General features: G+C 54.4%; 9 protein-coding genes across 9 annotated transcripts; 4 read left to right on the top strand and 5 right to left on the bottom strand.

Annotated features, from left to right (window-relative positions):
- Positions 1 to 711: 711 nt before the first annotated feature.
- On the bottom strand, positions 712 to 1,901 carry VTN31DRAFT_3383 (uncharacterized protein; the record flags this gene model as incomplete). The annotated part of the gene is made up of 3 exons (XM_069403656.1): positions 712 to 1,716; positions 1,767 to 1,790; positions 1,860 to 1,901. The coding sequence occupies 3 exons, from the start codon at positions 1,899 to 1,901 to the stop codon at positions 712 to 714; spliced, it is 1,071 nt and encodes a 356-aa protein (XP_069262816.1).
- Positions 1,902 to 2,300: 399 nt separating this feature from the next.
- On the bottom strand, positions 2,301 to 3,428 carry VTN31DRAFT_3382 (uncharacterized protein; the record flags this gene model as incomplete). Its single annotated transcript, XM_069403655.1, has 1 exon — positions 2,301 to 3,428. The coding sequence occupies one exon, from the start codon at positions 3,426 to 3,428 to the stop codon at positions 2,301 to 2,303; it is 1,128 nt and encodes a 375-aa protein (XP_069262815.1).
- A 435-nt stretch (positions 3,429 to 3,863) lies between these two features.
- VTN31DRAFT_3381 (uncharacterized protein) lies at positions 3,864 to 5,322 on the top strand (the record flags this gene model as incomplete). The annotated part of the gene is made up of 2 exons (XM_069403654.1): positions 3,864 to 4,620; positions 4,682 to 5,322. 2 exons carry the CDS (start codon positions 3,864 to 3,866, stop codon positions 5,320 to 5,322), a joined length of 1,398 nt encoding a protein of 465 aa, XP_069262814.1.
- A 796-nt stretch (positions 5,323 to 6,118) lies between these two features.
- On the top strand, positions 6,119 to 7,899 carry VTN31DRAFT_3380 (uncharacterized protein; the record flags this gene model as incomplete). Its single annotated transcript, XM_069403653.1, has 2 exons — positions 6,119 to 6,625; positions 6,679 to 7,899. The coding sequence occupies 2 exons, from the start codon at positions 6,119 to 6,121 to the stop codon at positions 7,897 to 7,899; spliced, it is 1,728 nt and encodes a 575-aa protein (XP_069262813.1).
- A 542-nt stretch (positions 7,900 to 8,441) lies between these two features.
- Positions 8,442 to 11,796, top strand: VTN31DRAFT_3379 (uncharacterized protein; the record flags this gene model as incomplete). The annotated part of the gene is made up of 5 exons (XM_069403651.1): positions 8,442 to 8,453; positions 8,573 to 10,145; positions 10,200 to 11,231; positions 11,295 to 11,713; positions 11,770 to 11,796. The coding sequence occupies 5 exons, from the start codon at positions 8,442 to 8,444 to the stop codon at positions 11,794 to 11,796; spliced, it is 3,063 nt and encodes a 1,020-aa protein (XP_069262812.1).
- A 325-nt stretch (positions 11,797 to 12,121) lies between these two features.
- Positions 12,122 to 13,195, bottom strand: VTN31DRAFT_3378 (uncharacterized protein; the record flags this gene model as incomplete). Its single annotated transcript, XM_069403650.1, has 4 exons — positions 12,122 to 12,307; positions 12,375 to 12,569; positions 12,622 to 12,845; positions 12,934 to 13,195. The coding sequence occupies 4 exons, from the start codon at positions 13,193 to 13,195 to the stop codon at positions 12,122 to 12,124; spliced, it is 867 nt and encodes a 288-aa protein (XP_069262811.1).
- A 317-nt stretch (positions 13,196 to 13,512) lies between these two features.
- On the bottom strand, positions 13,513 to 19,754 carry VTN31DRAFT_3377 (uncharacterized protein; the record flags this gene model as incomplete). Its single annotated transcript, XM_069403649.1, has 2 exons — positions 13,513 to 15,083; positions 15,131 to 19,754. The coding sequence occupies 2 exons, from the start codon at positions 19,752 to 19,754 to the stop codon at positions 13,513 to 13,515; spliced, it is 6,195 nt and encodes a 2,064-aa protein (XP_069262810.1).
- Positions 19,755 to 20,048: 294 nt separating this feature from the next.
- On the top strand, positions 20,049 to 20,786 carry VTN31DRAFT_3376 (uncharacterized protein; the record flags this gene model as incomplete). Its single annotated transcript, XM_069403648.1, has 2 exons — positions 20,049 to 20,538; positions 20,605 to 20,786. 2 exons carry the CDS (start codon positions 20,049 to 20,051, stop codon positions 20,784 to 20,786), a joined length of 672 nt encoding a protein of 223 aa, XP_069262809.1.
- Positions 20,787 to 21,267: 481 nt separating this feature from the next.
- VTN31DRAFT_3375 (uncharacterized protein) lies at positions 21,268 to 23,571 on the bottom strand (the record flags this gene model as incomplete). The annotated part of the gene is made up of 4 exons (XM_069403647.1): positions 21,268 to 21,821; positions 21,887 to 22,049; positions 22,110 to 23,312; positions 23,392 to 23,571. The coding sequence occupies 4 exons, from the start codon at positions 23,569 to 23,571 to the stop codon at positions 21,268 to 21,270; spliced, it is 2,100 nt and encodes a 699-aa protein (XP_069262808.1).
- Between the last annotated feature and the right edge of the window lie 3,245 nt (positions 23,572 to 26,816).

The following is a 26,816-nucleotide window of genomic DNA, read 5'->3' as shown; positions in this document are numbered from 1 at the left end:
GTGGACTCATGCAAAACCGTTATCTCTGTCGAGTCTAGACTTCTTAGCTACCTTAACGTTTCAACCCCCATTCCATTGCTTGTTTCTCTTGGCTGGTTTCATCCAGTCCATTCTGTTCTCGAATCAAGATCGCGCCTCTGCTATGGACTACACGCCACTTGGGCAGATAGTATGCACAGTTTCCCATACAATGTCTTTGACCGCTACTTGGAACTCGGATAGTCGCGGGTTAGCCTACGGTTGTGGTACAGTGTAGTCGAGGTTAGGCGAGAGAGCCGGGATAAAACATTATTGATTAACCCAAGTGCGTAACTTACATACTCCGACAGAATCGACAACGCGATGCGCTTAGACTGCATGTATAAAGTACTAGCTATGATTAAGTACTCACCAGACGATGTCTATCACACATCTACCCTATATACAGACAAGTCAGTGAGGAGGGGCATATACTGACGGGTTTCTAAGTGTGCGCCTGCATCCACCGACTCTAACAGAGTGGTGGTGCCATAGCACGGTAGGCATGTGCCGTGAAAGTTAAAAAAAAAAAACCGTTTCGCCCATTATGATGCAAAACTAATCGATATCATTCATTTCGGCAACGATTCAGCCAACCAACCTCTCGGGTATGAACGCCGGTCCTCGGAGACGCCCAAGAAATTACACACGCACGCCTTTTGCCCACCCGTCATGTCGTCGTGACGTTTCTACTCAATAGCCCTGCTGTGCAGGCATCATGCCCCCTCCATACCCTCCACCCATCGGAGGGACGGTCTGTTGTTGTTGCTGTGGTTGCTGTTGGTGTTGCTGATGTTGGTGCTGCTGCTGTTGTTGTTGTTGTTGTTGCTGTTGATGTTGTTGCTGCTGGTTTCTCTGCTGAAGCTGCGCCTGCACCTGGGGCAGATCGTTGAACCACGGGTGCCGCAGGGCTTCCGCCGCGCTGATCCGCAGCTCCGGCCGAAGTTGCAGCATCCGGGACAAGAGATCCAAGCCCAATGAGTCAATTTGGGGCAGAACCAGCCGCAGGTCCTGCGTCGCATAGACGTGGAAGTTCGGCTTGTATTCGGGATACTGCGAGATGCCGGGCCAAGTGCGCTCCGACGGTGTTCCCATCAGCCGAAAGATCTTCTGCAGCTGATCCTCATTCGTCGTGCCGGGAAACAGCGGGCGGCCGGTGTACATTTCTGCCATGATGCATCCGGCGGACCAGATGTCGATGCTCGTGTTGTAGGTCCTGCTCCCGAGCAGCACGTCTGGCGCGCGGTACCAAAGCGTTACCACTTCGTTGGAGAAAGTATTTACCGGGATGCCAAATGCGCGTGCCAGGCCAAAATCGGCCAGTTTCAACTGTCCTTTTTTGTTGATGAGCAAATTCTGCGGCTTCAGGTCCCGGTGCAACACGCGGTTCTCGTGGCAGAAGGCGATGCCGCGCAGCAGCTGCCACATAAAGGACTTGATGGTGGCGTAGTCGAGCTGGCCGTGGTCGCCCTTGGTATCCATGTACCGCTTCAAATCTTTGTCCATGTACTCGAACACGAGCATCAGTTTGTTCTCCGTATGGATCACGTCGTAGAGCGACACGATGCTCTCATGCTTGAGCTCCTTCATAAGCGAAATCTCCCGGATCGCGGTCGACGGTGTTCCCTCTTCGGAGTCAAGATGGATCTCTTTTAACGCGACCATCTCGCCCGTCTGGCGGTTGCGGCCTTTGAACACCTAGTTGGGGTTAGTCGGAGCAGGTACCGATTCACTGAGTTCTCACTGACCGTCGCATATGTTCCCTCGCCCAGCTGTCACCGTGTTAGCCAGCACTCGTCAGAACCCTAAAGAAACCAGTCATCATGAACCGAATTCCGTACCTTTTCCAGCTGCTGAAACGAACTTGGCCCGGCCTTCTCCATCCTGCTGGACGTGCTCGGGGGATCAGGAACCCCGGGGTAAGCCGGATAGCCTCTGCTGGTCGGGAAAAGAAACGAGCGTGGAGAGACCAGAGACGACGCGATATCGCGGGAATTAGGATCGTTATTACGAGCTGGATGCACGTCCTCAGTGTCCATGGTCGTCGAAATCACAACCGCCAGGGCGGCTTGATAGAGCCCCGCGGGCAGAAGAACAGCCGGCTATTCGTCCAATCGGAGGCCGCGAATCCTACCTTAGCCCTTGCATGGATTTGCGCGCCGCTCGAGGCAAGGGATGATTAGTCATGCTACTATTTTAGGATCATGTTTGTGCCTTAGGCATTTAATCTCTGGCAAGACAGTAATAGTGTCAACTGCTCTAATTCGAGCTCTAATTCCCCGTCATCGGATCGCTGTCAGCCGCTCGACAACGGCCGGCAGAATCAACTCCGTGCGGTGACTACATCTTACATGGTTCTCTAGGTACGTCTCCTCCGGCCCAAAGATCTGTGCTTCGTTGCGCACTCCGCCCACGTTGATGATACCAATCGCCATGCCGCGCTTCCGGGCTCGGTCGACGAGCCGCCACGCAGAATACGTCGCCAGGCTGCTGCCCAGTACCAGCAACCGGCCGGCATCGTCGATTGCCTCCTCCGCGGCGGTCCGCACGGCGGGGCTGGTCGACTCACCAAACATGATGACCGCCGGTTTGAGGATTCCTGCCGTCGAGGCCGGCGACCATGCCCCGTCTGGCTCCACTTCCACAATGCCCCGGGTCCCGTCCTGCAACGTCGGCGGATCGCGCAGACAGCGGGGGCATGGCGGGTACCGGAACATAGAGTACGGCGCGCCCGGTATGTCAACGTCCCCGTCCGGATTGAGTTTCAAGCCCCTCTTTCTCTGCTCCTCCGGGTTGGTCGTGTCCAGCGCGCCGGACGCGACGATGTTGTCGAGGAACTCGGCCCATGCGGGGTTCAATCGAGACAACTCCTCCTGGAACTTCCCGCGATCCCACAGCTGGTGGCAGCTGAGACAGACCACCGACCGTAGAAACCCATGTAGCTCAATGGTAGGCAGGTCGGGATGCGCCATGGAGTGGAACGAGTCCACGTTTTGCGTCACGACCGCACTGAGATAACCTTTGCGCCCCAGATCCCGAATCGCCCAGTGTGTCTGGTTGGGTCTCGCTCGAACGAGGCCCGGCCATCCGACGTAGCTCCGTGCCCAGTATCGCTTGCGCGCCTCATGCCGCGTCACGAACTCATGGTAGTAGGTCGGCCGATAGGATTTGTTCCGCGTGTAGGTGCCGTTTTCTCCTCGGTAATCCGCCAGACCCGATGCCACGGAGATGCCCGCGCCCGTCAACAGAACGGTCTGGTCATTTTTGCCGACGTCCACGCCCTGCAGCACCGGCGACGGTGGCGCGGAGAGAAACCGGGCCACGGCGTCAATGGCGCCCTCGACCGTGCTGGCGGATTTGGGGTGGATAATGGCGGGCGGTAGGGGAGTGGTGAAGGGGATACGCATCATCGCATGGTTGAGGTACTGGTTCTGAATTTTCCGATCGTATCGCAAGGTGAAGAATGTACAGTCGCTCCAAGCTCTTGTATGACGATGATGTCAGTCGGAACTTGCAGACGATAGCGAGATCTCGCCAACAACTCCCGTTGTGGAAATCGATGGAGAAGTCGGATGGAGAAATGATCTCTCCTCAAGCTCTCCTCATTCCTATCCTACTATTCTTCAATACATTTACCGTAGATTGATCTCTCCATCGCCAAGATCGCGTCAGCTCATGTCGGATGTAGACCGTCCGCAAGGTATTTCTATCTATAAGAACCCGTCAACTGGTCGAGACGATTTCCGATTGAAAACTTCGGTCTGCAGTTTAAACTCACGACGCCCTCGGTCGAACAGGGGCTCAATTCAAATGTTCAATCCTGGCCGCTTGGCGCCGATCCCCAAATGGCTCTGACCAGGCCCCTGCGCTACGGAGCGTGTCATCTTGTGTTGCTCGTCCGCCCCCGGCACGCGACCTCCAGCAGAGCATGCCAATTGCGCGTTCTCTACACTTTGTCGACCCTGGATCGCCGTGATTCTCGATCGCCGCTGCTATCGACCCGGAATCGTCATCGTGCCCATGCGACCGAGCCCTCCGTCACGCTGATGGCGACCCAAACCAGGAGCCATGCCGGCCATGGCCACGGCCATCACCACCATCATGACAACCCATACTTGCTCTCGCAGGATAAAAGCGACCCCGGCGTCCGGATTACACGAATTGGCCTCCTGGTTAATCTGGCCATGGCCGCGGGCAAGTTTGTTGGTGGCTACGTGTTCCACTCGCAGGCGCTGATTGCCGACGCCTACCACGCCGTGACGGACATGGTGTCCGACATCATGACGCTAAGCACCGTGGCCTGGGCGCTGAAGCCGCCCAGCGAGAGATTCCCCAACGGATACGGCAAGATCGAGAGCATTGGCGCGCTCGGCGTCAGCGGCTTGCTGCTGTGCGGCGGGTTACTCATGGGCTTGAATGCGGGACAGGTGCTCCTGGCTCAGTTTTGCCCGGAGGCGTTGGAGGCGCTGGCCCATGCTGGGTTCTTGCTACATGGTCATGATCACGGACATGGCCATGGCATTCAGGCGCTGGGCCCGAACATCAATGCTGCTTGGTTGGCGGGAGGGTCGATTATTATCAAAGAATGGCTATACCGGGCGAGTATGTCGCTGAGACTATGTTTCCCTACTATCTACCACGGTCCCGGAACTAACGTGTCTAGCTATGAAAATCGCCAACGAACGCAAGTCCTCCGTCCTCGCATCAAACGCGGTCCATCACCGCGTCGACTCCCTCACGAGCATGGTCGCTCTCGTTACCATCGGCGGCTCCCACCTGCTATCCAATGCAGCCTGGCTGGATCCCATTGGTGGCCTCGTCATCTCGATGATGGTCGTCCAGGCGGGTTGGGCCAACACCAAGGCGTCCTTTCTGGAACTCGCAGACGCATCAGTCGATGAGGAGATCAAAGAGTCAGTGCGGGAAGCTGCTTCTCGAGCATTGGTGGGACGCGATGTGGATCTCCGCGCGGTCCAGGGAATCAAATCCGGGCAGAACTACCTGATGGATATCGAGCTCGGGGTTCCCGGCACCTGGTCTGTGCAGCAATCCCGCGAGATCGAGACAATGCTGCGCGAAAAAGTGAGCAACAGCGTCCGCGGCGTGAGACGAGTCAAGGTGCGGTTCATTCCGCGGGAGCTGGAAGGGGTCGACTTCAAGGATGAATTTATTCCCGGGGATGTCACAGCCGCCCGCGGACGCGATCCGGAGGATTCAGAAGAAGGTCACGGTCATCATCATTTCCATGGTCATGAAGATCATCATCCGCATCATAGAGACAATGGGGTTCATAAGCGGCGTTGATTGAACAACACGGATGCATAAGGGAATCAGCTCGGATATAGAGGATGGTCATTGTATAACAGCTGACTGTAACTACAGTCGTTCAATCCAGGTTCATGAGTTGGGTCAGTAATTAGTAGTATCTCCAAGCTCGTCCTCCGTAGTCCATACTCCATACATCGCTTAATATTGCTCGACGATTACCTAAGCCTCGGCCAACTTTCCGTGCCGCCGGTTAAAATCAGAACGGTAAATTATCCGAACTGACATCATCGCAGGGATTGGGTGGGGTTTCGCTCAATGATGAAAACCGTCCCTCTTTGATCAATTGATGATTCAACGCTCGAAATTTCATGTTAAACACAGATTGCAAAGTCATGATTGGTGTAATAAGTATTTTCAACTTGCGAATTGGGGAATTGATAACCATTTGCAGAGCTGATCGATATTCAGTCTGGCTAATAGCCTGATGGACACTGCAGATATCAAAGTCGTCAATGTTGAGGTCTGCTTTGACATCATCGTCGCAATTTCTCGTAGGGAGATGTGATTTCAGTGACGGCGGAGCGTGTTCTACTTGAAACTGCCATATATATTCTCAACAAGAGGCACTTCTGCTTGCAGAGTTGAATTTAGCCATCTCGCCTTTAAACCCGAACAACCCCTCCGAACGACCAAACTAATAGATCTGGATTCTGGAATTGCCTGGAATCCCTCGAATATACATTATCCATTCTAAGATTTATCGTCAATACGCGATCTGTTCTCGAGGGATCGGCGCACTCTTCTTGCGACTGACCTGCGCAACTCGCCCACCATGGCGTCGTCCAACGGCGGCTCTCTGTACTTGGGGTTCGACCTCTCAACGCAACAGCTCAAAGGCCTGGCGGTATCATCGGACCTCAAAGTTGAATATGAAGCCAAATTCGACTTTGATGCCGACTCGCGGGGCTTCAACATTAAAAAGGGTGTAATGACCAACGAGGCGGAGCATGAGGTCTTTGCTCCCGTTGCGCTATGGCTACAGGCTCTGGACAGTGTACTGCAGAGGCTCCGAGACCAGGGACTGGATTTCCGCCGAGTCCGGGGAATTAGCGGTGCGGGGCAGCAGCATGGCAGTGTCTACTGGAGTAAGGATGCGGAAAAGCTGTTGGCAAACTTGGATAAGAACAAGACGCTGGAGGAACAGCTGCCTAGTGCGTTTTCGCATCCATTCAGCCCGAATTGGCAGGATGCGAGCACGCAGAAGGAGTGCGAGGAGTTTGACGCTTACCTCGGAGGTGCTGAGGTTCTGGCAAAAGTGACTGGTAGCAAGGCGCATCATGTAGGAAACATGCCCTCTTCAGAGATGGTGATGTTGGCTAACCCCATGCGTAGAGGTTTACCGGCCCTCAGATTCTTCGCTTCCAGAGAAAATATCCCGAGCAGTACAAAAATACTTCCCGTATCTCCCTTGTCTCGTCCTTCCTGGCATCGCTCTTTCTCGGCGCCATCGCGCCGTTTGACATCTCGGACGTGTGCGGCATGAATCTATGGAACATCGAGACTGGGTCCTATGACGACCGCCTGCTGCAACTCTGCGCCGGTTCCTTTGGAGTCGACGATCTGAAACGAAAACTGGGCGATGTGCCAAAGGACGGCGGCCTACACCTGGGTAAAGTTCATCGCTACTACGTGGAGCGGTACTCGTTCAACCCAGACTGCGTGGTGCTCCCGTCCACGGGCGACAACCCGTCGACGATCCTGGCGCTGCCTTTGCAACCCTCGGATGCCATGGTTTCCCTCGGCACCTCCACGACGTTTCTGATGTCGACACCCAACTACAAACCCGATCCGTCGACTCACTTCTTCAACCACCCAACCACTCCAGGGCTGTACATGTTTATGCTCTGCTACAAGAACGGAGGACTAGCCCGCGAACAGGTGCGGGATGCCATCAATGACAAGGTCGGGGGAGATACGAGCAAGAACCCATGGGCAAACTTTGACCATGCCCTGCTGAGCACCCCGGCCATGGGACAAAAGTCTCCATCAGACCCCATGAAAATGGGTCTCTTCTTCCCCCGGCCCGAGATTGTTCCCAACGTCCGCTCCGGACAGTGGCGTTTCACCTACAATCCTGCAGACGGAAGCCTCGCCGAGACCCTTGAAGGCTGGGATCAGCCTCTCGACGAAGCCCGGGCGATCGTCGAGAGCCAGCTCCTGTCCCTGCGACTGCGGTCGCGAGGACTCACCGAGAGCCCCGGCGATGGTATCCCTCCGCAACCTCGACGAGTCTACCTGGTCGGCGGCGGATCGCGGAACCGAGCCATTGCCAAGGTGGCCGGCGAGGTCCTTGGCGGCACAGATGGCGTCTACAAGCTGGATGTGGGCGAGAATGCCTGCGCGCTGGGCGCGGCGTACAAGGCCGTGTGGGCCGTCGAACGGAAGCCCGGGCAGACATTTGAGGAGCTTATCGGCCAGCGATGGCGAGAGGAGGAATTTATCGAGAAGATTGCGGATGGATACCAGCGACAGGTCTTTGACAAGTACGGCGTGGCTGTGGAGGGCTTTGACAAGATGGAGCAGCAGGTTCTGGCAAACGAGGCGCACCGTTGAAACACTATTGAGCTAGAATTGAATTGTAGAATACCGTGTCAGCTATTAGCATTTTGTAGAGCAATCGGCTTGAACAGACGACTTTAAACTGATATCTGTTTGGAATTGTATGATTGGAGTTTTAGGGCACGAGAGCCGAAAGGGAGTGAAAAATCTCTCATAACTCATTATTATTCAAAGGCCACAAAGTTGACGGATCTTAGATTGATGCCTGAGGCCTCAACTTCCCGCACAGAATCCTCGCATCTTTTGACCCTCACATGCGGACGTTGTTAGTCACTTCAACACTGAGGCTGGACGAGACGTCGACTCGGAATTAATAACAGCCTGATAGCATCGTCCGGTGTGCAGCGACCGCAATGATCGTGTAAACGCCACAGTCCCCCATAATTTCCCTGTCCATGACTGTGCGCTCTGCAAATGGTCAAATACTTCACGCCGCCCCAAGACCTCACGTGCAACGCTTCTGATCAGTCCGCTCCCTTTTCTGCCGTCGCTTAGAGTTTAGGACTCGCAAGGGCCGCAGTCCGGCTGTGGGAAACATGGAGGCACAGGTATTTCACCATGGCCCGCAGTGTTTTGGGCGTCGCAAAGCAATCTGCCCCTCCCCCTCCATGCCCGTATCGCAACAACGTAAGAGGGTCAACATAGGCTGACATTCTGCGTGTCCCAGGTAGCAAATGCTATCGAAATCGCCTCGAACCCTGCGTCGGACCAAGCGCTCAAAGCCCAGGCCTTCGAGTACCTCAACCAGGTGCGCACCGACCCGTCCGGATGGCAGGTGTGCCTGTCGCTCTTCACCAAGACCCCGAAACAGTCCGAGATCGTCCGCCATGTAGCTCTCGAGGTCGTCAATAGCGCCGCGCAGGCCGGCATCATTGATCACCAGGGTCTGCAGTTTGTCCGTGATAACCTGCTGGCGTATCTGCGACAAGCATACGCCGCCGAGGGCGCCGACCCAGATGGCGCTGCCATTCAGAACAAGATCGCCCAGACAATCACGTACCTATTTTCGGCGCTGTACGGGAGTGGCTGGGAGAACTTCATTGAAGACCTGCTGAGCTTGACCATGAACGATCCGTCCACTAGCCTGCGGGACAACCCTCTCGGCATCGCATTCTACCTGCGCGTGCTCAACTCGATCCACGACGAAATTGGCGACGTGCTGGTGTCGAGATCGCGGGCCGAACAGGACAAGGCGAACAGCTTAAAAGATCTCATCCGCGCGCGGGATGTGCAGCGGATCGCCAGCTCATGGCAGGAGATCCTGTCCCAATGGCAGGGCCGGAACGCCCAGGTCGTGGAGCTGGTGCTCAAGGCTATTGGCAGCTGGGTGAGCTGGATCGACATCAACCTGGTCGTTAATCAGTCCATGCTGGACCTGCTGTTCCAGCAGCTGTCGCGCGTTCAGAACACGGAACTGCCAAGAGGCGAGGATAAGGTGCGCGATGCTGCCATCAATGTTTTTACGGAGATTGTGGGCAAGAAGATGAAGGCCGAGGACAAGATCAACATGATTATCTTCCTGAACCTGGATGCCATCGTCACCCAACTGTCCAACAGCCCGCCATTGCAAGAGCATCGTTTTACTTCGAAATACGACACCGATCTCGCCGAGACGGTTGCCAAGCTCGTTAATATCACCGTCACGGACATTGTCCGTGCCCTAGACACTGACACGACGGCTGTACAGACAAAGGAAAAGGCCAGCACGTTGCTTCAATCGTTCTTGACACACCTCCTGCGGTACTTCTCCGACGAGTATGACGAAGTCTGCTCGACGGTGATCCCGTCCGTCATGGAGCTGTTGTCCTACTCTCGCAAGGCGTCCAAGGCGAACCCAGAGGTCCGCGACCAGCACTCGGCCATGGTTCTCCCAATCCTCAAGGCCATCATCGCCAAGTTGCGATACGACGACACGTCATCGTGGGGCGAAGATGAGGACCAGACCGAGGAGGCCGAGTTCCAGGAACTCCGTAAACGATTGGATAGTCTACAGCAGACCGTTGCCGGGGCAAATGAGCCCTTGTACATGGAAGTGGTGTCCGAAGTTGTCGGCACAACCTTTGAGAACGTGCAACGGTCGGGCGGGCAGTTGGATTGGCGCGATCTCGACCTTGCTCTACATGAGATGTACGTGTTTGGTGACCTGGCGGTCAAGAGCGGCACATTGTACAGCAAGTGCAAACCCAACAACGCGGCCGCCGAGCGCCTGATCGGAATGATGCTGAGGATGGTCGAATGTGGTATGTCGCGGATCCGAACTCGAGGCGTTCTATAGTACTAATCTCGGCTCCCAGACATCAGGTCCTTCACGCACCCAGCCACCCAGCTGCAGTACATGGAGATTTGCGTCCGCTACTACTCGTTTTTTGAACACCATGCGCACCTTATTCCCGGAGTGCTGCAGAACTTCCTACAATTGGCTCATCACCCTGTCAAGCGCGTGCGGATCCGCGCATGGTACCTGTTCCAGCGATTAGTGAAGCAGCTCCGTGCGCACATTGGCAACATTGCGGAGTCGGTCATTGAGGTCCTGAGCGATCTGCTGGTGATCCAAGCAGAAGTGCCATCGGAGGGGTCCGATAATGGAGACATGTCTTCTGAAGACCACGAGAACTCTGCTGACACTGTATTCAACAATCAGCTCTACCTGTTTGAAGCGGTGGGCACATTATGTTCAACGGCTGCTGTCCCTGCGGAGAAGCAAGTGGTGTATGTGCAGTCAGTGATGAATCCGATTTTCCTCGACATGGAGCGGAACCTGGCTGCGGCCAAGTCCGGCGACGAGCGGGCGCTGCTGCAGATCCATCACGACATCATGGCTTTGGGGACAGTAGCGCGAGGGTTCTCGGAGTATGTCCCGGGCGGCAGCACGATCCAGCACGGCGGGCCGCCAGTTCCGGAGGTGTCCGAAGCCTTTTGTCAGGTGACCGAGGCGACGCTCGTCGCGCTGGAGTCACTCAAGACGTCGTTTAATGTGCGCACAGCGGCGCGGTTCGCGTTCTCGCGGCTGATTGGGCTCGTCGGATCGCGTATTCTCCCGCAGCTGCCGCGGTGGATTGACGGCCTGTTGACGGAGACCTCGTCCAAGGACGAGATGGCGCTGTTTCTCCGCCTGCTGGACCAGATTGTGTTTGGCTTCAAGACGGAGATCTACGGGATCTTGGATACGCTGCTCACCCCGTTCTTGCAGCGGGTGTTTGCGGCGATTGCGGATCCGACGCGGGGGACGGACGACGAGATCCAGCTAGCGGAGCTGAAGCGGGAGTATCTGAGTTTCTTGCACGCATTGTTGCAGAACGATTTAGAGTCGGTGATTGTGAGCGAGGGTGAGTAATTGAGCTTCTAGGTGTCATGCATGCCTTGATCATCAACTGACTTATCCCCGGCAGCAAATCAATCCATTTTCGAGACCATCATTTCCACGATCGAGCACTTTGCCAAGGACGCGGAGGACCTGACGACCGCGCGGATGGCGTTTGGTGTGCTTTCCAAGATGGCGCAGGCATGGGGCGGGGCGGCGAACGCGTCGATCCCCGGATTCAACGAGTTCATGTTCTCGCGGTTCTCGCCGCTGTGCTGGGCGCTGCCGAGCACGCCCGGATTCAACGCCAAGGACGCACAGTCCCGCCAGGTACTGGGCGAGGCTGGCGCTCTGCAACACACCATCTACTCCAAGGCCGGCGCCGAGTACGTTGCGTATCTGCGCACGCGGGAGCTGCCGGGCATGGGCATGGGCCCGGAGCTGGTCGGCGAGTATATCGATGCGCTGTCTCGGTCTGATGCGCGAGGGTTCCGGGCTTTCTTCCAAGTAGGCCTCAATACCTTTGTATTCTGAATGTTTCAGTGCTAACCATGCTTGGACAGTCATTCATCCAGCGTCTGAGCTCATGACGATATGATTTAACTACTATTTCCTTACGATAGACTTGAAAATCTGATCTTCTTCATATCATCTGGCGGATTAGCAGCCACTTTTTTTTTTTGCATTGGGCCCATGTCGAAAACATGTGGTGTAGGTGCGACCAATCAATTGATAGTTAGACAATGAAAAGAAAACTTGTTCATTCGAGCCGCCTATCTGCATACAATTCCTGTTTTTATATTGCTATATTTTCGACATTCCATGATTCGTCGGTGTCTCTCTACTAACCGCGACCCGGTCAGGACCGCTTTTTCTTCCAGAGAAAGTAGAGAAATGGGGAGGGAGGACGACGCACTACGCAAACAGATACTTGGCCGCATGCTCCACATGCTCATCCGAGAACGTCGCCATAAAGTAATAGCTATGATCGTACTCGGGCTGGTAGCGGATGCGCACGCCTTCGACGCCGGCCTCCTTGGCGGCTTTTTCGAGGTTTTCGGGGAGGAGTTGGCCTTGTTTGTAGAAGTTGTCGCCGGTTCCCTAACCAAATCATCAGTACTTCTTGAAAGAAATAAAAAAAAAAAAGTTATGGGAAGGATGAACGTACCACGTCAATGAGAATATCCAACGGCCCGCCGTTCCACTTCTTGATCAACTCCGTCGCATCATGCTCCTTCCACTTCTCTTGCTGGTCCTCGCCAAAGTACCCCTTGAACGCCTTTTGTCCCCAAGGGCAATTGATCGGGTTGCAGATGGGCGCGAACGCGGAGACGGATTTGTATTTGCTAGGGTTGCGCAGATACTAATTTTTCTCAGTATTAACCCTCGAGTTAGGGTTAGGGCTATGCGCGTACCAGAGTGAGAGCACCATGTCCACCCATACTATGTCCCGTAATGCTGACCCGCGTCGGATCGAGTTCCTTGGAAAACGCCGCAAACACCGTCTGCGGCAGTTCCTCCGTCACGTAGGTGTACATGTTGTACCCTTTATTATATGGCGCCTTTGTGGCGTTGATGTAGAACCCCGCGCCGGTACCAAAGTCCCATGAGTCGTCTTCGCCTGGGATGTTCAACCCGCCTAATCACCATCACAACAACCATTAGTCAATCTCCCCCTCATTCGATCCCGTAAGGGGGGGTGGGGGGCGACGCGGGTCTCGACGTACGAGGACTCGTATCTGGATACAGCACGGCAATCCCATGTTTGCTGGCACCATGCTGGAAAAAGCCCTTTTCGGAGCAATTCTCGGCAGTGCAAGTCAGGCCGGAGAGATAGATAAGCACGGGGACTTTCTTCCCGTCACGAACCGCTTGCGGGGGGAGGTAGAGGTTGAAGTTCATCTCGCAGTTGGTGACGTTGGATTGGTGCGACAGCTTGAGCAGCTTGCCGCCAAAGGAGGCGATGGAGGCTTTGGTTGTGACGGACATTTTGACCGATTGACCGCTCTGCGACGAATGCTATTACTACCTAGTATCCCAACAGGATTGAGAACGATGGGGGGTGGAGGGTGGCTACGTCTTTTATGTATTATCCGCAGCGGGACCACAACAGCATTGATACGCGATTCCATGATCCCATGATTCCGTGTTATCAGATGAGGGGATGTTGCTGAGTAATATGAGGGGAATGAGGGGCCGGTATCAGAATCGGGGAAATTTATCCTAGAAGAGGGAAAAAGAAAAAACCTCTTGAAACAGCAGTTGATATTGAAGAAATGAATGCCATGAATTTTGATTGTGGGCCACTAATCGAGATACACAGGGATTCCATAAATCACCGGCGCCGCCCCGTTCAGATACCTCAACACACACGCCGTGCGTGATCCTGCCACCGCTTCATCCAGCGCGGCGGTACCCATTTCATTTCCCTCCAACAACCCCCAACGCTCCAACGTGCCGCGTGCAAACCGGTCAATATCCTTGTCCGTCACATCCCACAGCGTCGCTACCAATGCCGGGCTGCCGGCATGCATGTAGTTGACCGGCGGGCCGAAAGGCTCCAGCTCGCCCGCCTCCGTCAGGCTCCCGCTGCTGCACCCCATCAGGAACGTCACCGCGCACCGCTCCAGCCGCTTGATCGTCCGCCCGCGGATGTACTGCGCGCCGCTGCCGTGCCCAAAGTACAGCATCATGCTGCGGTCTTCCAGCAGCGTCTTGAACTCGTCCTCGCTCGGGCTGCGGTTGACGATTGACGGCCAACCGGGGCCCGCTTTGGCCAAGTCCGCTTCGAACGCGTTCTGCGTCCATTTGAGGTCTCCGCTGGGGTTGAGGATGTAGCTTCCAGCGCTGCGGGAGATTCGGAATCGGCCACTGGACCCGCGGGACGTCGATTCAAACCGCACGATTCGCTCGCGGAGGCATTCCAGAGACGGCACGCGTGATACGGGGAGCCCTTGTAAACACGGTAGCGATTCCCAAGGAAAAGGGTGCAGCGCTTTGTCGAGCACCAAGATGGTGTGGCACGGTCGTTGGTCGTCCTCCCGGACCGACTCGTGGTACGCATTGAGCGCGTCCAAAGTCTCCACCACCATCATGTCAAAGTCGATCTCGTCGTAGGCGTTGCGTTCTCCATGGAACTGTAGGATATCTACCACAAAGTACAGTAGATCCATGAGGACATCCTCGGGGTTTTCTTGTTTATCGAGATCCCGTAACCCAGCGAACAGCTCAAGCACATGCTCGTGCAACCGAATCTTGTCGCCCTTCTCGCGAGACTTGCGTCGCGATGGCAGATGCTTATCCAGGATGCATTCAAACGACGCAGCGAATTGCGCCAACTTCGTATGATCCGTCCGCATGGGAGAGAATATCCCTCGGAACCCCCCGAGCCAAATGTTCTCCATGTTGCAAAGCAAGGCTTCGAGTCTCCGATCCAGTGCCTCTCGGGTCGCCCACCATTCTTTCCTCGACTTCTTGTCCACGCGCGTTTTGGCATCGTGCGCGCTGGCATTGGCCAGCTTGACGATCTCCATCATCTCAGCCTTACCCGCGTCGAACGTGAACTCCTCTTCTTCCTCATCGTCCCCTTCATTCGCTCTCTTCAGCGGAAGCCGTAGCATGAACGGAATCCGGTCCCGACAGATCTTGGTAATCACAAACTCCGTCCGCTGAGAATTGAGAGACACAGACAGGACATTCCAATCCGGAGGCAAAATGTCGATATACTCCTGTTGGAATGTGTCCATGAGATCGGGACTCTTGCTCGTCATGGTCAGGTTGGGTTCCGGCCAACTCGTCGAGTCCTGGTAGCCGGCAAGCATCTTGTCCATGTCGATAGCAAGACGCTCGCGCTTGAACGCTGTGATGCGACCGAGTTCTGCGCTCTGTTAGTATCGCTCGAGGAAGTCCCGGATTCATTCCTACCAATAGCATCGGTTGGCACAAGCGCATCGTCAGCCTTGCCCGGATCTGTCGCATGTTGGAGCATCGAAATCCGACCACTCAACATCGAAGCGGAGTGTCCCTCGACGGTCGACCCAAAGCATGCCACATCCTGGATCGTCTCACCGATCGTCGATCTGGCTTTGGATACCGCACTCATGTCGATATCCACTCCCTTGTGCGCCTGTGGTTCCTTAATAGCGACTTTCGACTTCTTCGCAGTCGTCGACCTCGTGCGTCTTTTCGTTTCGATGACAGGACTGGGGACGGGCTGCAAGATATCCACGGACGGAACGGAAAGGGTGGACTCCGGCAGGACGCAGTACACGGCATGTGCAGCTACGCGCCTCATCGCATCCGCAAGCACATGCTCGATTTCTCCGATCCGAAGCGAGAGTTGGTTCTGGATCGGAAGCGAGACCTGCCGAGCCATAGCTAGCCGTCGTAACGCCCCATCCATCTCTTGCATGGCGAGCAAACTGTCAACCTGCTGGCGAATGATTCCGGCCTTGAGCGCAAGGACGGAACGTGACTGCACATGCTCAGCCGATGCATTTGGCCCCTTCTCTGGCCTGCTTGTCGAGCTCGATGCTGCGCTTCTTGTTCGGCGAGTTGTCGTCGTACGCTGGGTCCTCTTTGTCTGGCTCTGGATCTTCAAATCCGCCATCTCCCTTTCGATTCCCACTTCAACAGGCTTGTCCAAGCATTGTAGCTTTCCATCCGCGAGGCGACCGAGCATCTCCTCTGCATTCGCGAGGAGATGAAGAGCTTCATCATGTTTGCCCTGTGACTTCTTCAGAGCTGCCAGAGAGGTTTGTAATGCCACACGTTCCAGACTCTCCTCCAGATTCTCAGACAGCCCCGTTGCTTCCTCGAGAGCGCTTTTCGCCTCGGACACACGATCTCCGCGAATCCATTGTAGCCCTAGGGCGGCCTGACACGCAACCAAACGCGCCGTGGCGCCAAGCTGCTTGTTGACCTTCAAAGCCTGTTCCCCGTAGTAAATTGTGTCTTGGAAGAGTCCATTGTGAGCAGAAAGCTCCATGAGGTTTAGCAAACATGCATTATGGGACGAAACGTGAGACCAGAAAACAGCACCCTCGGCATGGCTGCGGGTAGGCATGGCAGTAGCGACACTAGAAAGATCAACGTTCGCAACTCCATCAATGACCAGATCCATTTCGGACTGGTCCTTGACGTTCTCGGAATCACGCCTCCTGCTGGACAGACGCTCCAGCTTCGCCCAGATCCTAGCGCTCAGGCGGACCGAGAGTTTGGCCAAGTACAGTGCCGTTTTCAGCGACCCTCGGTGGAAGGCTAGCCGGGAGCACAGCAACGTTCCGTCAACGACGCACCGTTCCCATGCTATCTTGTCTTCGCTCGATTTAGTCCGCGTATCAGGATCTGGCCGTGACTGGTAGATCTGCTGTGCGGCCGAGAGGCTTTGTTCAGCGTTGCCCCAGTCCCCAGCTTCCAGGAATCGTTCCGCCTGACTTAGTTGATACGTGACAAGGGCAAAGCATGAAACCGAGTGGTTTTCAATATAGTAACGAGCCCGATCGAGAAGGGAGATTGTCGTTTTGCAGTCTCCCAGACGGCAGCACTGCGTCGCCCAGCGAGACAAACCGACAACGACCGAGGACGCATCTTCAGCCGCCCGAAGCTCAGAAAGGCGGACAAGTAGCTCGGTCGCCGACAGATAGAGTTTTGTCAATCCACGCGCCTCAAGAAAGTCGCACACGGCCTTGGTCTGGGCAATCAAATGCTGAGGATCGTCAACAACGGACTCAACATCCTCCCATTCCCTGCAATTTCGCAACAGGGACTGCCAAGTCGAAACAATCGAGCTCAGTTCCTGGACGTCAGAACTTCCATTTCGGAAAAAAAGATTGAGGCGCATTGAATTCATGAGATGAGGTGCGTACGCCGCCAACTCCGTGTCCAGGGCTAAATCAAAGTCCTGTGTGATGGCCTCACCGGCCTCTTCAGCCAGCGTATCCGTGACCGTACTGTCAATCGCATCGGGGTGGTCCAGAGCCATACGAAGTACAAACAGAATCACTCTGAGACGTCGAAGAGGATGTTTTTGCTGTTTATATGACGAGAGAAGCTCGGAAATGACATGCTGAAACAGGGTGCGAAAGTTCCCATTATCACCGTCGGGCCGGTGAGTTTGTGCGAGCAGTCCCATTTGCCACTCGAGAAGAACATTTCTATGCGGGCAGTCCTTCACGTCAAACACGCTCGTCTCGTCGGTCTGTTTGCGCCTGACTTGCATCTTGAGATACGTCGAAAGGACACGGTTCAAACTGAAACCGGGGCTTTGGGGATCCAATTGCGCGGCATAGGGAGGACGACCAGAAAGCTCAGTAAGGAACTCCATAAACTCGGCAGAGTCGACGTGCTCCTGTATGGCGCGCTCCAGCATTGCGAGAGATTTCGATCCCATTCTTGCCTCCGCATAGAGGTGTGCGAGTCTCTCGAACTTGAGGGCCGGAAACCCGGCTACCTTCTCCTCCTCTGAAAGACCTTGAAGAAGGGCAATTGACTGTTCCAGGAGGGAAATTAGGACAGCATGTTCCTTGCCTGCTTCCCTTTCCTTAAGATACTGTGACCAAACAACGTTCGACAGCTTCACCAACGGCGATTGCCAGCTCTCAGAGTTGGCGTCGTCTTCTTTCAGGGTCTCAAGCGTACGAAGCAGCTTTTTGCAGTCTGTGAAAATCAGCTGCACTTCTTCCCAAGGGGGCCGCTGATGCATGATCGACGCCTTTCCGACAGCCACCGCAGACTCGGCCGCCATCAAGATTATCTCCTTCAGCCTCTGCAGCGTTTGCTGAATCTGGTCTAAGTTGTCTGGGTCGTCAGCGCTCGGGCATTGAGAGCCGACGTAACGTCTCAGAAAACGGATGAACGCATGTAGATACCCGACTATAGGGCCAGAGAGGTCGGATGCTTCACAATTGGCTGTCAACGACTCCCCCAAGCATGCCATCGAAAGCTTTCTCAGTTTCGCTGATTCCACAAGCAATTCCTCCAGGTCCGCGCTGCTGCCCTTACTCGATGACTTTAGCCCGGTGGCGGCGTCCGAGAGAGATTGTGCCGCAGAAGCGCCGGCACGCTTAGCTGACTGGCGATACCGGTGGAGATGAAGAGATGCAATCAGACACCGTACAGTGCTGAAACACAATGGCTCATTGTCAGTTGACGAGCCTAGCACGCTTGAGTAGAGTTTCAGGGCTTCATCGAGACAGCCAGAGTCATGGGCGATGCGTCCAAGTGCAAGCGGAATCTTCCATGGCATAGCCATCAGCCCACCAGTAATTGCACGCCCTGCCGTTGTGCTCCGCAATCGCTGCACAGTTTTGTAGACCGCCGTAAACTCATTCTTATCGACTCTCCTGCCAGAGTTTGCAAATGTCTCTAATGATCGAACCAAGGGGTCCCAAAACTCCCTTCGGGCATCACAATTATGCCCACTTAGCTCCCACGACATCGTGCGGATCTCCAAGGCCAAAAGCTGCAGATTCAGGCTCGTGGCAGGCTTCGTTTGTGGCTTTGACGGAGCGACGCCGTTGCTTGATTGCTGCGCCAGCAAGGCAAGAGACGAGATCGTGTTTGATAAGGATAGCAATTGGACCGCCGCCTTATCCTTTGGCAATGTATTGTTCCGAGACGCAGCCATGATGACGTTGGCGGGACTGCTTGGGTTCGACAGTGCGAGAGTTTCCGATGCCTTGTCCACCATCGACGCCTTCTTCTCTGCCAAAATCAACTTCAACGCGTTTGTCTGGACCTGAGAAATTATGTTGAGCAATGGCCCGGCATGATGAATGTGCGAGAAAGACAAGAGGTCTGCCTTCGTCAATTTCCCATCATCATCAGCGACCGCTGCCGGCTTTCTGCTGGCAGCTGACTGGCATATATGCTGCTCGAGCCTCTTCTTCAAGCCCTTCAACTCCTTGAAAGCCATATCATGCAAGTCAAGCGCCACAAATCGACTGGCAAGAATGCACGCTCCCTGTTCAAGCTGCAGATTCGGATACCCGCCGTCGCTGGGCTTCTCATTTCTCAACGTCCGCAAACATGACAGAGCCAGCCTTGCGCATTCAGCCACACTGCTCACCCCGTCACCCGACCCATCCATTCCTGACGCTAATCCTTCCTTCAATCGCTTCAATTTCGCAGACGAGACCATCCGATTCGGCGACGTGGGCTGCAACGGTGTTTTTGGAGAAGACGCACGTTGTTGCACGGCATCAGACAATGTTCTAGATGCGATGTTGAACACTTCTGTGGCAAGCACGAGCTTCGCTTGCGGCGAGAGTCCTCCGGTGGTATCTTGGAGGTCCGCCTTGCTCACCGTTCTTGCATGGACGGATCGCGACGATCGTGGACGCGACACCGTTCCGGACGGAGTCGTCGGTCTCGAAGTCCTGCTCTGTCGCGAGACCGGTCGACCATCATCGGCCGCAATTTTCGAGGATCCAGATCGCAACAGGATTTGTAGCGAGGAGACTGTCGACGGCGAGCAGGTCGTGGTCGATTTGACGGCTTCCTTGATGGACTCCGGAACGGTGTCCGGTAGAATAGCTGTGAGGGTCATCTCTGCGGCGTTGACCGTATATCTCGGGTCGCGGAAGCCATCAAGCAAGTGCTAGACGTTGATTCTGTTGAAGAACTAGTTAGGTTAACCTAACCTAAGCCAAAGTCATCGCGTAAACTCAGGGCTGCTCCAAACCAGCCGTTGCTGCGACAACGGACTACCTAAAACGGACTATACGGTACACCATACCTATTCTAGGCTAGTGTGATTTTGCATCGAACCTCGTTTCTGCGGACATCAGAGAATCAACGAGAGAAGAGCAGTTTGAAGAAATTACAAGTCCACGAAAGGGCAATGGCATCGGCAATCCTACCTAGACGGCGCCTTGTTGCGTCACTCTATTCCTGCATAGAAACCAGCCCACCCAGCCTATACCAACGCATCGCGGCACATCACTGGCCCCAAATCCAATTCCGTCTTCGCTCAACCTCAACCTCACTGCCCAAGTACGCCCAACCGTCAATATGGCAATCAATTATCCCCAGGTCTATCCGTGAGCGAGGTCTGTTTCGGCGGGATAAGAAGAGCGACGGCAGCGCTGCATCGCCGGCGTCAAAGGAATGGAATCCGGCGAGCTTCTTCATCATCATCTTCACGCTCATTGGATCGCAGGCCATTCAGCTCCTGGTGCTGCGCAAGGATACGGAGAATTACAAGCGAAGAACGGACGCGAAACTCGAGCTGCTGAGGGAGGTTATACAGCGATTGCAGAATGGCGAGCAGGTTGATGTGGAAAAGCTACTTGGAACGGGCGATGAGGCTAAGGAACGAGAGTGGGAGGAAGGTGAGATGCTACTGATTCTGTGTCGATTTGTCTCGCGGCCCTTGTGCTGATGAGCGATGCGTTTAGTGCTGCGAGAAATCGAAGAGGAAGATTCGCTGTGGAAGCAAAAGTCCGCTAAGAGCAGCGAACGCAATGCTCAGAACGGCGATGATGCTGGTAGTGCGAAGAGCGACGGCTCTTCCCCAGCGGCGGGCGCCGGGCCGAGTACTTCGCAGAGCGTCCGTAGCAAACCTGCGGCTTTCTATTGAGGTCTGGCCGCTTGTGAGTTCGGTTGATACTTGAGATCCCCAAATCACTGTATGAATAGATTCGGTTTGATTCTTGTAAATAGTTTAAGTCTTTTCTTTGGGGGGGCATACTCTGGTGGAAGCAGAGTGACGGTTCTCGTTACATAGCTATGAAATGCATCGAGGTGAAAACATTGAGTACAGAAATAACATTCGATTCTATGGCAGCTCCGGAGTTTTTCTAGTACACGGTCTATCACCGTCTATGTGCAGTCAGGGCATTAGTTCGCCGAACTGACCATGTGTGGACCCGACGCTCAATCCTCAAGGGCCGGGATATCCATACGACGATCAGGGGCTGGTTCTTTTCAGAGAGTACAGGACAAATCGAGAAAAATCTATATCGAACGGCAGACAAAACGAAAGGCAAATGCAAGACGCCACTATGAAAACAAACCCGTGTAAGGAAAGCAAGAGTTACCTCAAACGAACAGGACATCACTCATGATCGGCCGCCAAAGACCTTGGGAAACGAACTTCCTTCTGGAAGCTTGTACCGGCCAAAGTTCTCGTCCAGGTCAAGGATCAGCTTGAGGGCGTTGCGGGATCGCAGGTACGGAAGAGGAGCGTCGGTCGAAGGGACAGAGGACACGGTAGTGGTGGTGGTCGAGAGTGACGGCCCGTGGTCTCGCGCCGCACCGGGCAGGGGAAGGAGGTTCTGGAGGACTTCGTAGGCGGCCAGCGTGAAGCCGAACTGAGGCGACGATCGAATGATCCGTGCCGGACCACCCTTGAAGAACGCGCGGAAACCTTCTTGTTGCCAGATGGTCTTGGCGCAGTGGCGGAGACCGTGGTATTTCGTCTCACCCTTCCGCGCCTCCACTTGCAGGCGGGTCTTGATGACATCGCAGGGGGTTGTGAGGTAAGCTGCCGGCATGCCTGCGATGGCGCCGGACAAAAGGAGTTGCACAATGCCGAGCTGCTTAGTGGGCGACTCTCCGAAGAAGTCCGACTTCAAGTGAGAATACACAGGGAAGTAAATAGCGGAGAATGGAACTGAGATAATTTTCCAGTCAGATATAAATTCTCAACGTGGGCGGGGAATTGATCGTTCAACTTACCATCTCGGAGGAGACATGCACTGGCACCCTTGTACAGGCCGACCAAGCCAAGATTCCGAACGATCCACATGGCTGACCGTTTGGGCGCACCCTCCACGGACTTGGCGATTTCGCCCTGGACCTGCAGGCGAATCTTGACGATCTCGAGGGGATTGGTGAAGATCTATTGACAGGCAAACGTCAGGAACGGACACCGAATTGGCACGCGACGAGATATACTTACCACTTGACAACCACCGGCACAACCACCGGCGACAATCTCCCAAGGCAGCTTGACCTTGCCCGTTTCACGATCCGCAGCCAGTCCTCGAACCAGGTCGTTGACCGTCAACTTGATGGCTTTTTCGGGAGCAACGCCAATCAGCTGGGGCAAGACACCCGAGTAAAGACCCAGGACGCCCTCATTGCGAACCACCTTCCGAGCGCAATCAATGGAGTTCTTGTACAGTCTTTCTCCAGGACGAGTGGATCGCTGGTTCTGCATTCGAGTCTTGACTAGGTCAATCGGATACACCATGAAGGCGCCGAACGCACCCGCAAGACTGCCAAGCGCAAAGTTATGAACCGATTCCAGAACGCCCCGAAGCCATGACGACGTCTTTCCGACAGTCTCCGAAGCCGCGTCCGTCACCGCGGTCGCCGCCTGGCTGGCAACACCGGCCGGGGTATGCCACGAGGCATCGATGACTTTGGCAAAGTCCTGAAGGGAGAGTCGGCCGCTGGGGGCATCGAGACCCGCAAAGTGGAAGAGAATATCCGCCTCCATGGGGGTGAATTGCGAAAAACGGGTGATGCGAGCAGCCTCATTGAGGAATTCGGTACGCGTGATCTTGCCGTCGGGGCTCTTCTTGGTCGCCTCGCGCACAATGACATTGATCATGTCCATTTCCCGGATGATGTTCTGGAAGGCGCGCACGTTGGCGTAGGAGATCTTGCTCCCGGTCGAGATGTTGCACAGCGTGGGGAGATGTTCCAGGAGGTAATCGGATAGCTTGTGACGAGAAGTTTCGAGGATGATGCGCTGGAAGTCCTCGGGGGAGATGTATCCGTCGCCGTCCTTGTCGAACAGATGGAAGGCCTGCCGGACGCGCTCGCCTTGCAGGCCGCGCAGCATCTGCGCAAACTGCGGGTAGGTCATGTCGTGGCGGGACTTCTTGCGCCCAATGTACAGAGACGCCCATTCCGAGTTCCAATCAAAGGGAATACTGTCCTTCCCCTTGTTCATCTCGTAGATCTTCTTGAAGGTCTCGAACTTGACGGCGCCGGTGCCCTCGACATCGAACAGGCGGAAGGCGATCTCGTACTCGGCATCCGGTTTGGCCAGGAGGTTCTCGAACGCAGCCCAGTCAGTGATGTTGATGCGGCCCGTCTTGCGGCGATCGGCCACGGGAAACAAGATCCCATACTGGTCGCGGCGAATCTTGTGCTACATCAATGGGAGCATGTCAGTCAATTGACTGTTTTGCCCGAGAAATAAATAAACAACGTTGGCCATTGGCACTCACGTAGTCCTGATCCTTTGGCGCCACGGCATCAATAAACTCCTTCTCCGTCATGTACAGCTCACCGGTCTCGGGGTCCTTGCGCGCATGCTGCATGAACCGAGCCTTGATCTGCTGGGAGAGTTGGGGCTCCTCTTCTGAGCCCATGAGAGAGGCCTTTACGGCCCCGGCCACTTTCGACATGGTTAATCAATGAACGGAATCGGCTGTATTCGCCGGAAAGGTATGGCAGACTGGGATCGATGGACGAGGTCTTCGACGCGATAAGAGGCTGTAGTGCGTGTCGATGGCGGCAATCTAATTCATCGAACGACAGAGAAGAGAAAGTCACTGCGAAAAAAACAATGAACCAACACGATGATTGACTCTACTGGAGGAAAAAAAAATCTAAAATAAAATAAAAAAAAAAAAAATAAAAAATCCTTAGAGTTGGTTAGTATTAGTGTCCTGCACAGCGTTGAGGCGGATATTCAAGGCGTGACCGACAAAAAACTTTTAGCCCAGGCCAGGAACACGCTGTTTTTGCCTCCAAACCAGATCCAGCAAAGATTCCCAGCAGAAACCGAGTACAGTACGGAGTACATACATAGTTAACTCTGGGAGAGAAAAAGTCTCTGTGGGGGTTCGGGCTTTACGCCGATGCTTTTACAGAGTACATTTTACAGTCCAATGTCACGAGCGAGCCGCTCCCGATGCCGGCTTAATGTGCTTTTGCCTCCATGATCTGCTCTCCCGCCCTCGTTGACGGGATCGAGATTGCTCAAGAAATTCTCGAGTTTTCGCGATGCATCCCTTGATTTCTCCAGCAAAAGCTCTCCTGGACCGTCGAAACGCCCCGGGCCGATTACATAACACAGTCATGTGATCAGGGCGGTTTCTCTGGGAATTCCGGCAAGTCTGGAACGCCCAGAAACCACGTCGATCGCGATGGCTTCTTTGTGATGCTGTACTCCGTACTCCGTAGTTATACTCCGTACAGGTACTCGAAGTTGTGTGGAAAGCGATCAGACCTACATGTTGAAGGTCTTTCAGCTTGTCTGAAAAATGCAAGTCCGAAATTCATTACATATTTTCCCCCTCGACGGACCGCTCCAGCATCCCGCAGACGACGCTAGCTCATGCTGCTCACCGAGTCACCGGTGAGTCGGCAGCCGCGATTTCCCCAAATCTCCAAAATTAACCGCCAGTGGTAACCAAGGGCCAGATCCACCCCTCTCCTCCCGGTGCGGAGGATTGGAGAAAAGCTTCCCCAATTGTTCACGTGGAAAGTCACGTGATTCAGAGAAGTCCAATGGGCATTTTTCTTCTTGGATTGATCTGAGCATGCAATTTTCCCAGCCTTGGCAAAGCCGGGCAATTCGACTTTTTTTTTTTTGCATGGATGGATGGCTCGTTGCTGTCATCCCGGTGGGAAGCGCGGCAACGCCCGAACAATCCTTGAATATCTCCACCATGGCGTGATTGATTCGTCTCCAGAATCTTCCATCTCAACGACGACTTTGAGATCGGATTATCAGGAATGCACGACACCAAGACCATGCAGTCGCCGAGGCTTGTCGTCACATTATTGATGCCCAGAGTGGCTTTGATGCAGGGGATTCGAAGTTTCAAACCCAGATGGTGGCATTCCGCGAAGACACGTCAACATCGCCAGCGGCCTCAGAAAGTCGTTTGTTGCCATCAATCCACATAATCCGTAGCAACTCAGTGCTTGCCGATGCCTCGCCAGTGCCCAACACTGGGCGAGAAGATCCATCCGCATCGAAAGCACTGCCAGGCCATTGTCAAGGGATGCTGTCTATCAAGTGGCGTTGACCTTGCACACAGGGCAATTCTTCGGAAGTCAAAGCTTTCGTGTCACAAAGATTTCGGCGTTGCCGACATGGAAACCCCTTGGAAGACAGAGATGCACTTTGCAAGACATGAATTGGTATTTGGGTGTGTCTGCTTGTAGGAGTTGTATCGCGTCGATTTCAAAAAACCTGGATGATTACGGAGTACGGAACCGAGAGTCCTTTCTCGTGAATGGTTTCCAGATGAACGATGCAAGGGGCAGGACACTGCTGTCAAGTTGGCAGAGCAGACGTTTGCGAGACAAGTGAAATGGTCACTTCCTATTCATTGATTGAGATGGTACCTCGTTTGAAGCCTTCTGCATTCGTGCCTGGATATAACGAACCACATTTGTACTCCGTACTTCGTACTTTGACAGAACCCTAATGCCGTTTGTTAAATCCAGGTACCACTGTAGACGACTTCGTGCCGACTTTGTGCGACTCAAATTACGGCGGTCCCTACACCCTGGCTGCCATGATTTCACGCATATACAGCACGGAAAACCCGCGTTGATGCTTCCAGGAACATGGGACGTCCTCTACCGTCGTCGCTGGAAGTAAAGATCTTTTTTTTTTTTGGTCAGGTGAGGCAAAGCTTGATTAACTAGATTTGCGTAGGCTAAGACCACCAAGTTAAACACGCACATAGTACTATTCCCACGCGAGGACAACAGGGTTCTGTTTTGCCCTTCCATTGTGGGAACTGCGATGGGTTCCAAATTTGAAGAACACCTTCTCTCAGAAAATGACAGCGCGACACTGACACGATAAGTTCTTGAATCTAAATCGCTCGACTTTTCCAGAGACCATTTTCTATCTCCAAACCTAGTAGCGAAACAGCACAGGCGCGGAGAAGTAACAGGCGTGCTCAGCGTCCTGCAACTCGCGACATTTCTTGAAGTCAGAGTACCAGCGATCAAGCGAACAGTCAGGACTTCCGAAGGAGGATGTTTCCCTCGTGATGAAGCGGATTCACGGACAGACTTTGCAAGAAACCTGGACTCATCTCAGCGGGTTTATGACTTTACGACTTCATTCAGAGGATGAGGACCCAAACATCAACGACAGCCGGGCCTCTCTGCGACGGGACGTGCAGGTCAATCTGGCTGGATGATTACCATGGGCTGCCTGGAGGTGGACCGACAAGTTACGCTGGAAGTTGTTCAGCTGGATTTCAGTTGGTATCTTTGACATGGAAAGCAGGGAACTTGAAATAGGATTTAGTCGATTCCCAATTGCCCGGAGGTATGAAATGTTACAAGAAGAAGCTCCGACCAATGCAGCACACCTGCGACAGCCGGGAATATGACTTGAGGATTCAGGCATAGGCTTTTTGAAATCCACTGTTCGCCCATGCACCATCGCGCCAGAGGGCGTCACCGTCTTGGACAGAGTAGGGACGGAACGTGCTCGTCCTAGACCAGCTAGTTGTTATCCATCCTGGACTGGCGGTCCTTGTCTTCAGTCCGATGAAAGTTAACACTTCCTATCCCGGAAGTTGTAAGCCGATAGCGAGACATCTTAATGCAACAATGCTCTTTGGCGAGACATGGCATATGCCACATTAGGGGTTTGATATGATTGTCTCGCGGA

Source organism: Thermomyces dupontii, assembly GCF_041956625.1.
Source record: "Thermomyces dupontii strain NRRL 2155 unplaced genomic scaffold VTN31scaffold_2, whole genome shotgun sequence".
NCBI classification, from domain to species: domain Eukaryota; kingdom Fungi; phylum Ascomycota; class Eurotiomycetes; order Eurotiales; family Trichocomaceae; genus Thermomyces; species Thermomyces dupontii.
Note: the sequence above shows the minus strand (reverse complement) of the source record. Positions and strands in the feature narration are given on the sequence as shown.